The sequence below is a fragment of the Chiloscyllium plagiosum genome, chromosome 31 (genome assembly GCF_004010195.1).
Source record: "Chiloscyllium plagiosum isolate BGI_BamShark_2017 chromosome 31, ASM401019v2, whole genome shotgun sequence".
NCBI classification, from domain to species: Eukaryota; Metazoa; Chordata; class Chondrichthyes; order Orectolobiformes; family Hemiscylliidae; genus Chiloscyllium; species Chiloscyllium plagiosum.
This window is the reverse complement of record NC_057740.1, coordinates 18864634-18877355: the sequence shown is the minus strand read 5'-3', so window position 1 is coordinate 18877355 and position 12722 is coordinate 18864634. Positions and strand designations below refer to the sequence as shown.

The 12722-nt window shown below is 41.6% G+C and overlaps 1 protein-coding gene across 3 annotated transcripts in view; it reads left to right on the top strand.

The window, feature by feature from the left end:
• The first annotated feature begins 2623 nt into the window (after positions 1-2623).
• The window catches only part of acsbg2 (acyl-CoA synthetase bubblegum family member 2), a 61473-nt gene continuing 51374 nt past the window's right edge, over positions 2624-12722 (top strand). The window contains exons 1-2 of one of the 3 annotated variants that reach the window (XM_043721097.1): positions 2624-2813; positions 7849-7951. In XM_043721097.1, coding sequence (XP_043577032.1) covers positions 2798-2813; positions 7849-7951 — 119 coding nt within the window. In that variant the 5' untranslated portion in view covers positions 2624-2797. Of the gene's footprint in view, positions 2814-7334; positions 7435-7848; positions 7952-12722 lie in introns of those variants that run through there. The other 2 variants (XM_043721096.1, XM_043721099.1) reach the window with 2 other exon arrangements.

The window sequence follows — 12722 nt, the reverse complement described above, 5'->3', positions numbered from 1 at the left end:
GAAACGTCGATTCTCCTGTTCCCTGGATGCTGCCTGACCTGCTGCTCTGTTCCAGCAACACATTTTCAGCTATTTCCCTACATGTATCCCTGACTAATGCATCTAATCTACACATCCCTGAACACTACAGACAAATTTAGCATGGCCAATTCACCCATCCTGCACATCTTTGGTTTGTGAGAGGAAACCAGAGCACCCGAAGGGAACCCATGGAGACATGGGGAAAATGTGCAAACTCCACACAGTCACCCGAGACCGGATATCGAACCCAGGTCCCTGGCACTGTGAGGCAGCAGTGCTAACCACTGAGCCACCGTGCCAACCAGACCACTGGTGTGTTTGAGATCTTGGATGGTGAGGAGGGAGGAGGTAAATGGGCATGTTTTACACCTTTGCCAATTTTGGGGGTGGGGGAAGGTGTTGGGAGTGAAGGAAGTTTGGACCAGGGTGTCCCGGAGGGAACAGTCACTGTGGAAGGCTGACAATGGAGGGGACGGGAATATATGTCTGGTGGTGGCAACCCAGGGGAGGATAGACTGAGTCAGGGTAGGAAGAGATGAGTTCTGTTGACCAGGAGCAGGCTGAAACAATGTGTCAGGCCAGTTTGTGGATTTTGGGAAGGAGGTAGAAGCGAGCTGTGCGGGGCTGGGGGACTTGTCAATTTGGATACAGTGGAGGGAAATAGCCAGATGAAATGAGCTTGCTGACTGTAGTTGATATAATGGCCTGACGTTCTATGGAGGGATCGAAGGTAGAGGGGGAGATAGGAGGAGGTATCTGAGAACTGGTGCTCAGCCTCTGCAATGTAGAGGTCAGTCTGCCAGACTACAACAGTACTACCCTTAGCAGCAGGCTTAATTACAAAATCAGGGTTGGATCTGAGAGCATGGAGTGCAGTCAAGTCCTGGGAGGGTAAGTTGGAACGGGTAAGGAGCAGGGCAGAGAAATTGAGGTGACCAATGTCACTTCCTGAGCGAGATCTACCAGCCAGAAGACCTTTGAGTCAAGGATTGAAACTTAGGAGGTCGGTGATGAGTTCCTTGTGTTAAATCCTATCTGCTGAATGGCAACTTTTGAACTACCGCAGCAAGAGTGGTCTTTGCTAAACAGGTTCAAACAAGCCAGGGTCCCTGCAGAACCACTCTTCACTGCTGGGGTTTTAGTACAAACCTTCTTCGCTGTCCACTACAATTCCAATTCTGGTGTCATCTGCAAACTTACTAACTATAACTCTTATGCTCACATCCAAATCATTTATATAAATGACAAAAAGTAGAGGACCCAGCACCGATCCTTGTGGCACTCTACTGGTCACAGGCCTCCAGTCTGAAAAACAACCCTCCACTACCCTCGGTCTTCTACTTTTGGGTCAATTCTGTATTCAAATGGCTAGTTCTCCCTGTATTCTGTGAGATCTAATCTTGGTAACCAGTCTCCCATGGGGAACCTTGTCGAATGTCTTACTGAAGTCCATATAGATCACATCTGCCACTCTGCCCTCATCAATCCTCTTTGTTACTTCTTCAAAAAACTCAATCAATTTTGTGAGAACATGATTTCTCACGTCGAAAGCCATGTTGACTATCCCTAATCAGTCCTTGCCTTTCCAAATACATGTACATCCTGTCCCTCAGGATTCTCTCCAACAACTTGCCCACTACCAACGTCAGGCTCACTGGTCTATAGTTCCCTTCTTAAACAGTAGCACCACGTTAGCCAACCTCCAGTCTTCCGGCACCTCACCTGTGACTATTAATGATACAATTATCTCAGCAAGAGGTCCAGCAATCAGTTCCCTAGCTTCCCACAGACTTCTAGGGTATACCTGATCAGGTCCTGGGAATTTATCCACTTTTATGCATTTTAAGACATCCAGCACTTCCTCCTGTGTAATATGGACATTTTTCAAGATGTCACCATCTATTTCCCTACATTTTATATCTTCCGTGTTCTTTTCCACAGTAAATACTGATGCAAAATACTCGGTTAGTATCTCCCCCATTTTCTGCAGCTCCACACAAAGGCAGCCTTGCTGATTTTTGAGGGGCCCTATTCTCTCCCTCGTTACCCCTTTGTCCTTAATGTATTTGTAAAAACCCTTTGGAGTCTCCTTAATCCTATTTGCCAAAGCTATCTCATATCCCCTTTTTGCCCTCCTGATTTCCCTCATATGTATACTCCTACTGCCTTTATACTCTTCTAAGGATTCACTTGATCTATCCTGTCTATACCTGACCTGTGCTTCCTTCTTTTTCTTAAACAAAACCTCAATATCTTTAGTCATCCAGCATTCCCTACAGCTACCAACCTTTCCTTTCACCCTGACAGGAATATATTTTGTAATAAAATAGAATAGCAGAGGGGAAATAGTTGTAACACTCATTTCAACAATCCAACACATTCAAGCAACTGCTGGGGCATTGAGTGAATGCATCAATTTGTGTGGTGGGTGTAACTTGCGCACAGAACCTAAACAGCTAATGAGAAACGGGATGTTGTACTCCAGTGCGTTTTGAAAAAACAGCTGTGATTGTCATTCACCAATGAAATAGTAACATGTAATCTGAAGATCTTGCCATATAAGGACCGTGGTTACATGGGGTGACAGGGAGCCTGCAGACAGTAGTATCCAATCAGAAGATGAAACATCATTGAATGCAGATTACTCTGGGGGCAGTGGATTGAACAATGCAGGCAGCTAGTTCACTTCAATAGGAAAAGGGACATTTTAATGGACTAATCCAAATTTGGCACAAAAGTTGCAGGCTCTGGTGATAAACTCTAAACCTACCATACAATGCCAAGGATAGAATGTAAGAAATACTTGTTTTTATTTATGTAAAACTCAAATTCTGTATCAGTTCCATCCGTATTCAAGTAATATACAGGATGGGCTTCTGTTAAAAGCAAAAGAAACGTGCTGCATTGGAACTGTGGAGGCGTATCAGCCCTGATAGTTTTATGCCTATAATGAAACCACAAATCAGATTTTTATTGTAAAACTTTATTCTTCTTTTAAAAAATTGAGTTTTCAGTCATATGTTATATTTGAATGAAACGGCGCCATATTATAAAACTGTAGCGTTTGAGGTGGACAGTATCTTTAGTGTCTGTCATGGTAGACGATGTAGTTTTGAAATTGGGAATTATTTGATTGTCAGAACAACTATCAATGAACTGAAGAATTTGTCATTATTACTGCCTTCTGTGATTACTAAAATGTGTTTTGGTTAATAGATTTTTATTATTAAATTCGTATTTAATTTATTATTTATTCATAGCCAAATGTGATGTGGTTTTTAAATGTTATCAAAGATATGCCTTGGAATTTATTTATTGCAAATTTAATACTGAAATGTAAATCCTTGTTATTCTATGCTCACCAGTAAATAACTGAAATTCTGGATCAAAATTGTTACATCATTTTGGAAAAGAAAACAGATTTGAATAAAGCCAAAGGCCTGGAAGTCCATATGAATAATTACATGTTTTGCTATACTATTTAAAATTAAGTACAGTAAGCAGATGTTTGCTTTGTAAATTACTATGATTTGCCAATCATATGTATACTCACCAATTATAATTGTTAACATATTATAACAAGCATTCTCCTTCAAAGTCTCTCAATTCCCAACTAGTGCTTTTTTTTCTTAGAGGACATTATTGAATTGAAATACTCTGCCAGGCAGAAAGAACATTCTTAAAGGAAATGGGCAAGTCATTCAGAATTCTGTACATTCTCTCTCTGTCATCAAGGGCCTTTTAATCAGGTTGATCTGGGATTGCAATGAATGCTGAATGTTTTTTGATGTGCTCCAATGAGGTTGCTTGTGGATGATTGTAGGCCAAGGAGTGGAGATGCCTATTGAGGAACTGACCAAGTGGGATCTTGTAAAATGACAAGCAAATGATTATTATTTTGAACCAGGAAACATTCTGTTACCAGACACTCCTTTTCTTAAAGAATTCACAGGACAAGTGGTGTTGGCAAGGCCAGCAATTATTTGTTTGAGAAAAGGTGAGTTCGCTTCTTCAACTACTGTAGCTGTTGAGGCATAAGGATACCCACAGTGTTGTTAGGGAGAGATTTCCTGGATTTTGACCCAGTGACAGGATGGTGTATCACTTGAGAAGCCTGCAGGTGGTGGTGGTGTTCTGATACATCTGGTGCTTTTGTAATTCAAGGTAGTAGAGATTGTGGATTTGGAAGGTTCTGTCAAAGGAGGTTTGGTGCATTCCTGCAGCGCATCATGTGGGTAGTACACACGGTGTGATAGGGAAGTTGGATGGAGTACCAATCAAATGGTTGGCTTTGATGATACCAATGCTTCTTGCAGATTGATGCAGTTGCACTCTTTCAGGCAAGTAAAGACTATTCCATTGAATTCCTGACTGTGCCTCGTGAATGATGTACAGACTTTGAAGAGACGGGAGGTGAATTACCCACTGCAGAATTCACAATCTCTGCTCTGATCTTGTAGCCACTGTATTTATGTAGCTGGTCTAGTTCAGTTTCTGATCAACTATATTGTCATGGATGTTGATAATGAAGGAGTCAATACTGGCCATTGAATATGATGGGATGATGGTTGGATTCCAACTAATTTGAGATGGTCATTGCCCAGCACTTTGTGCTGCATTAGTGTCACTTGTCACTTATAAGCACAAGCCTGAGGTGACAATGAATGGTGCTGAACATTTTGCAATCATCAACAAACATCCCCCAGTTCCTTAGGATGGAGGTCATTGATGAAGTGGCTGAAAATGGTTAGGCCTAGAACACTTGTGGTGCAGTGATAGTGTCCTTACCTCTGGGCCAGAAGGTTTGGATTCAAGTCCAATCTGCTTCAGAAATGTATCCTAACATCTCTGAACAGCTTGATTTAAAATAAAATATATAGAGGAATTCCTGCAGAGATGCCCTGGAGCTGAGATGGTTGATATTGAAAAGCCACAAGCATCTTCCCTGTGCTAGATATGACTCTAACCAGTAGAGAGATTTCCTCATGTTTTGCTTGTGCACTTTGATATCATATTCAGTAAAATGCTGCTCTTTTATCAAGAGCTATTATTTTCACCTAATGGAGTTCAGCTTTTTAATCCATGTTTGGGCTAACGCTATCAGGAAGCCGGGAGCTGGATGGCTCTAGTGGAACGCAAACTGAGCATCAGTGAATAGGTTATTCCTTTGTACACAACAAAGCCAGGGCTTAGGATTACACTTAAAGCTCACAGATCAGGTTTGAAATTCCTTGATTTAAAAAAAAAATGAAATTATACATTACAGGATGGGTGTTGTAATTTAAGGAAATGGAGTTACATGCCTGTCATATATAAACATTATCAATGTTAGTTCTTTACTGAGTTGCTAACTGAATGATCCAGGTGACAAGCTTTCAGAACTTCACTGAATTTCCTTGGGAAAGCATTAACCTATATTAATGCTTTGCCTCCTTAACCTACATTAACCCTACTCATTAGATCAAGAATTCACATTAAGATGCAGTGATAAGACCGGAAGAGGTACTGTATTTTACAATGCTGCAATGCTTTGCAAATAGTTTTGTTATCTCTTGGACATTGTTAATTGTTTTATTTACTTGATAATACTGTGTGGTGTTTCATAATTGTTTGAGGAACTCCATATAGCAAATGAGTACTGTAAGACAGCCTGTATAAACAAAATGAAACATTTTTTTGATTATGTATTTAAACAGGAATATATTGCCCAGTGTGATGTTTATATTTTTGAAGCTGCTACAGGGATAATATTTGACTCTTAATTTATTTCCTGATAGGGTTCTGATCATGATTCATTCCCAAATACAATTATTCTAATCCTGGCTATCCCTCTTGGTTAGCACTGACAGAGGCCACTCAGTCCATTTTACTTTATCAGTGCCAGCTAACTATTCAAATGATTTTTCCCTGCACAGTCCCTAAATCCTTCCATATTCTTTTAAAATACTTATCCAGTTCCCTTCTGAAACGTTGTTATACTCTGTCTCAGTCTCAACAGGCATTTGTGATTAAGCATTCCATGTTCTTATTAACCCACTTAGTAACTATCTGACATTTATGTCTTTTTATTAGGGCTTTGCCAACCAATGGTAATGGTATTATCCTTTATATATTCAAAGCCTTTTGTTATTTTGACAGATTCTATTGGCTTCTAGCCTCTTTGAGAAAAGCAAACACATTAACCTTTTTGCAGATGCAGAGAGAGAAGCTGATTTATTTGAACATCCACTTGATTTTGTCTGAAGATATGAACCAAACTGGGTGATTAATTCCAATAAATTATTAATCAAATGACCAAATTGGCTGCTGTGAAAAAACATAGGCCCATCAGTCTCGTTAGCTCAGTTGAGATCCGTTTAAATTGGTCACAGCACTTGCATGGAGTTGGTGCAGAATGCCATGTCAAGATTTCTCCTCAGTGCTCTGTTTGCAATTTTTAGGGGAGAAGGGACACAAAAGTGGGTGATTATCACCACCTTTTATCTCACCCCATTTATTTTCCAACAGCTTTTGTCAGCCACTGGGCGCTCATGAAGCAGCGATGGTATGATCTGACGCCACACTTTTCCATCATTGCTGCTTCAATAGCACTGGTTGCTAGGAACGCCTGTTACTGTATTGTGCCAAATGAAAATTAACATCAGTTGATGCAGGGGCATATGCATTTCCTGTAGTTCCCCTCATTGATTTTCCAGCAAAGATTACATACAGCTATTTAAGCTATAAAACCGGTTTAGGGTCCTGTTGGATTTTTGTTACAGCATTATTTGATTAATGTGTTTTCTAGTCAAGATCTGATTGGGAGACAGGAATTATCCTACATAACACCACGCTGAAAATTTCATGCATCTTGTGACAAGATACAAGGCCGTCAAAGTGCCCTTCCTTGTCAGATTAATGTAGATATTTGGTTTGGCAGGAAAACTCATCCCTCAGGATTTTTTAAAAAAGAAATGACAAAATTGTGCCAGCTGTCTCCACTGACAAATATCCTTGAGTCATTTTCAAAGCTTGACAGGAATTGCTCCACATTTAACCAACGGTATTTGTTTCCATTTGTTCAGTAATGTACAGCTGCCAGTTAAAACCAACTGGTTAAAATGTAGTTTACACATGCTTTAAAAAGATTAGTGATTACTTGGGGCTAGATCTGTGGAGTGGATCAACGTTACTGATTGTTGAGGGTTGGATTAATTTCAGAGTAAGCGTGGTGTGATTCATCCCGATAGAATACGTAAATTTTGACTTGCAGCGTGTAAGCAGGCTGGAGTCTGAATGGTTTCAGAGGGCGGTGCCTGAACTACCATAACCTTTCTGCCTTGTGAGGACGTCGCAAAAAAATGGGTTGGACCTAAAGCGTTGTGTGTTTCAGCACTGGAGAAGGCAGAGAGTGAATGCGATCTGAGGCGGAAGGTCTGTAATGTGTGTCCTTGTGCTTGATGGCGGGAGATGAGAGTGGAAGGATGTGAAATAATTGAAGATGGACTACAAAGTTCAGGAAAGGGGTTTATAAGTAGATCTGGGCTGAGCGAGACTCCATATAAGCTAGAAGTGTTTTTAGGGATTGAAAGCACCGCGAGATAGGGCGTGGCAGCAGGTGTAGGACTGGACATGGATATTTATTTGAATTGTAGATTTCCAGTAGTAACAACTACGTGGTTTTATTCTCCTTCCCGACCGATTGTATATAAATTGCGATAGCGTTACCTGACCCGCTCTTTTGAATGACTACACGCGCTTCTTTCTGTTGATTAGCGCCGCTGACTCATCCCAGTCGCTGAATGAGCACGATAACATGAGGGGTTTTTTTTGTCCTCCCTCCCACAGCCGGAACAGTCTTGTGCGATATGTCGTTGAGTATCATTGACCCGGCAACCGGAGACCCACCACAAAGCGACCTGCTTCTTGGTGATAATGAGTTCGCGGGAAGGTACGATCTCTTCATTTCATGTAACTTGGAGTTTTGTGAAATGTTGCAATTATGTTCACTGCGTAGAATTGGTATGAATTTAATTGTAGGTTTGAGGCAATACTTGTCGCAAACGTGTCAACTGTTCTGTGACTATACTACAGGAATACATTTATCTTGAGGGTTGAGATATAAACCTAAATTATGTGCTTAATCCTGGCACAAGTGGGGAATAGAATGACTAAATATATTCTATGCTCCATGAGTTGTTAGTGTCTTGAAATTGCCCAGAATGCTAATATTGGCAAATTGATTGGGCTTTTTTTGCCTATCAGCTGGACCAGCTTTGGAATGAAGGAGGTAAAAACAATGACTGTAGATGCTGGAAACCAGATTCTGGATCAGTGGTGCTGGAAAAGCACAGCAGTTCAGGCAGCATCCGAGGAGCAGTAAAATCGACGTTTCGGGCAAAAGCCCTTCATCAGGAATACAGGCAGAGTGTCTGAAGGGTGGAGAGATGAATGAGAGGGGGGTGGGGAGAAAGTAGCAGAGTACAATAGGTGGGTGGGGATGAAGGTGATAGGTCAGGGGGCAGGGTGGAGTGGATAGGTGGAAAAGAAGATAGGCAGGTAGGACAAGTCATGGGGACAGTGCTGAGCTGGAAGTTTGGAACTAGGGTGAGGTGGGGGAAGGGGAAATGAGGAAACTGTTGAAGTCCACATTGATGCCCTGGGGTTGAAGTGTTCCGAGGTGGAAGATGAGGCCTTCCTCCTCCAGGCATCGGGTGGTGAGGGAGTGGCAGTGAAGGAGGCCCAGGACCTCCATGTCCTCGGCAGAGTGGGAGGGGGAGTTGAAATGTTGGGCCATCGGGCGGTGTGGTTGATTGGTGCAGGTGTCCCAGAGGTGTTCCCTAAAGCGCTCTGCTAGGAGGTGTCCAGTCTCCCAGTGTAGAGGAGACCGCATCAGGAGCAACAGACACAATAAATGATATTGGTGGATGTGCAGGTAAAACCTTGGATGTGGAAGGCTCCTTTAGGGCCTTGGATGGAGGTGAGGGAGGAGGTGTGGGCGCAGGTTTTGCAATTCCTGCGGTGGCAGGGGAAGGTGCCAGGATGGGAGGGTGGGTTGTAGGGGGGCATAGACCTGACCAGGTAGTCACGGAGGGAACGGTCTTTGCGGAAAGGGGTGGGGAGGGAAATATATCCCTGGTGGTGGGGTCTGTTTGGAGGTGACAGAAATATCGGCGGATGATTTGGTTTATGCGACTGTTGGTAGGGTGGAAGGTGAGCACCTGGGGGGTTCTGTCCTTGTTACGGTTGGAAGGGTGGGGTTTGAGGGCGGAGGTGTGGGAACAAAGTGCTGATCCACAATGCATACACCGGAGGCTGCAATGGTGTGTGTGCCCAAGCAAAATATAAAAACAAATCCTTGTGAATTAGGACTGTATTAAAATGACATAATATAAGAAGAAAACAAGATTGGCCTCTGTCAGTCAGTAAGATCACAGCTGAAGTAATTGCGGTCTTAACACCACTCTCCTGTCTGTCTCCCATGACCCTTGATTCCTTTGTCCATCAAAATTTGTCACATTTGTCTTTAAATATATTCAATGATCCAGCCCCATGGCTTTCTCTGGAAGAAAATTCCAAAAGACTAATGACCTCTGAGAAAATAAATTCCTCATTGTTTCTGACTTCTTGGGAAACTCCTTATCTTGAACCTAGGTTTCCCGCAAAGACAAACATCCTCTCAGCAACTTCCCTGTCAAGATCCCTCAGAATCTTTTAAGTTTAAGTAAAATCACTTCCCATTCTTGTAAACTGCGTTGAGGCCAGGCTGAACTTTGCTTGACCTTTTCGTATTGAGACAAACCCCTCAACACATGAAGCACTTCTGAACTCTTCAAATATGAGAATGTCCCTCCTGAAGTAAGATACCATAATCATACTCAATACCTCATGATGGTCTCACCAATGCCCTGTACAGTTGTAGCAAAACTACCCTACTTTTATAATCCATCATCCTTGCAATAAAATCTCACATTCTGTTGTCTTCCTAATTGTCTGCTTTACCTAAAAGCCAATGTTGTGATTCATGTACAAGAGTAAAATAATATTCTGCTTTTGTGTTCCTCCTGCCCAAATTGGTTACCTCTCAGTTTTCCCACATTGTATTCTACCTGCTAGTTTTTCTCTCCACTCACTTAACACATCTATCTTCTTCCATGGACACTTTGTTTCTTCCTTCTATATTGCCATTCCAAATGTGGCTAAAAGTGTCCTCATCCAAGTTATTATTACTTTTTGTAAATAGTTGCGGGCCCAATACTGACTGCTGTGGTATTCTACTAGTTACAGTTTAACATCCTGATTAACTGACTGTTTATCCTGATGCTCTACTTCTTGTTAGGTAGCCAATCCCCTCTCCATGCTCACACGATAGTGTCATTATTTTTAATTTGGAGAACTCCTTTTGGTTTGCACTATTTATGCTTTTGCAGGAATGTAACTATAAACACTTTTGTGATGCAACCCCATGTAACTTGCTGTAACCCCATGTGAGAATTCTATGCTATGCTTTATGTGTAGTTGTTGTTTTATCCAAACAGTGTTTAAGTATTCTTGTAAATAATTGAGTAAGCAAACTCCCATGATAGTAGGTTATTACACTGGTAAATGACTGGGTGCTCTTATTCAAAATTATTTAGTTGGCTTAGTGGTCAAGAATTACATTTTACATATTCCTATAGACTGAAAACTCAAGAACAATTGAGATGTAGATAGGGGATTTTGTTTATTCATTCATCGCATTTGGGCATTGAGGCATCCATTATCCTTCCCAATTGCCCTGGAGAAGGTGATAGTGAGCTGCCATTGTGAACTGTTGCAATCCCAGTGGCTTGGGCATACCCACAGTCCTGTTCGAATGGAAGTTTTAGGAAGAAATGACAATATTGTTCCAAGTCTGGATTGTTTGGCTGTAAGGGGAATTTGGAGGTTGTGGTCCAGTTGCCATCGCTGTCCTCATCCTTATTGTTAGAGGTTGTCAGAAGGTGCTGTTGAAGGCGGCTTTGAGATTTTTTTTAATCTTTCAGTAGCAATTTCTACCTCAGAGCATCCGATCACAGAGTTTGACTTCATTTTTCAGATTATTTCAATAAGTGCTGGAGCTATGGACCTCCAACTGAAATTAACTTTCAAAATGTCGACCAACCCGACAAACATCTGTTTCTGTTTTGTTATTGGGTATGGGAGAATGACTGCCAATGTCCCCCTGGTCATATCCCTGTTTTTTTTTCTGGTTGAGTTGTTGGGTCCAGGTACATAAACCATTAAGATCAAATGTTTCTGCACAAATTCAATCAAACATAAGTGGGAATACTGGCCTTTGTATTTAGTTAGGTTGTAGATCAGCCATGCATTTTGAAATGGCAGAACAGGAGCTACACCTGGTCTTGTATTTCAATTGATCTATTACATTAACCACCAAACTTGTTTTGTTGAGGTGGGGTTGATGTGTTTCTGCAATGAGAATAATGAAGGTGTCAGGCAAACCTAATCTCCAATGCTGCTCAGAAATCGAACCTGTTCAACACTGAAACATAATTGATACATCCTTCATTCTGAGAGGTATTTTTGAAATCTTGGGCATTTGCTGACGAATTAGAAAATGATGGGTGTGTAAGATTAGTGATATGTTTTGATGCAGCTGATATTGTCAAACACTTAGTATTGCTAAGCTGCTCAAGAGATTGTTCTGTGGAAAGATAATCATACCCCTGCCTAATCATTTAACTTCTGGTAATTTACAATGAGATTTTTTTTTGGAGGGTCAGCCACACCTTACAGTACCTACAGGTTGTGGCACAACCATATTACTCCCAGGTGTAACATCTCTTATGTTTCCTTAGCTACGTGTTCCTTTCTATTTGTGATATTATTGATACACAGTATTGAATTCCCAGTGTCCCCCAAAGGGTGAGAACAAAAACAAAACATCTGCTTCCTAGCTGCTATTTCACTTCAGGTCTTGACTCAACTCATAGTGATCTTCTCAACTGAAGAGCTTATTTCATTCTCAGTCACGTGCTCCGTAACATTGCTGTGCTCTCCTTCAGTGAGGGACCACCGTGTACAGGGCCATGTTTTAATAGGTGATGTCATGTTTTAATACTATCACATAGTGGCCCAATAATGGAGTTATTAATTGGATTCATAAAGTATGCATTTGATCCAGTTATGTCCAAGTATGACACTGTCTTTTTTTCCAGTCAGTGTGGGCCCATCTCGTGATCCTGTTCTTAAGAACTTATGCTCTGAGGAGCATAAGTTGGGAGCATAGGCTGTCAGGGAAGGATGTCGTGGAAATATGGAACTTTTTCAAGGAACAGATAGGACGTGTCCTTGATATGTATGTACCTGTCAGGCAGGAAAGAAATGGTTGTGTGAGGGAACCTAGGTTGACGAGGGAGGTTGAATGTCTTGTAAAGAGGAAGAAGGAGGCTTACATAAGGTTGAGGAAACAAGGTTCAGACAGAGCATTGGAGGGATACAGGATTGCCAGAAGGGAGCTGAAGAAAGGGATTAGGAGAGCTAAGAGAGGGCATGAAAAATCTTTGGCGGATAGGATCAAGGATAACCCAAAGGCATTTTATGCGTATGTGAGAAACATGAGAATGACGAGAACGAGGGTAGGCCCGATCAAGGACAGTAGTGGGAGACTGTGTATTGAGTCGGAAGAGATAGGAGAGGTCTTGAATGAGTACTTTTCTTCAGTATTTACAAATGAGAGG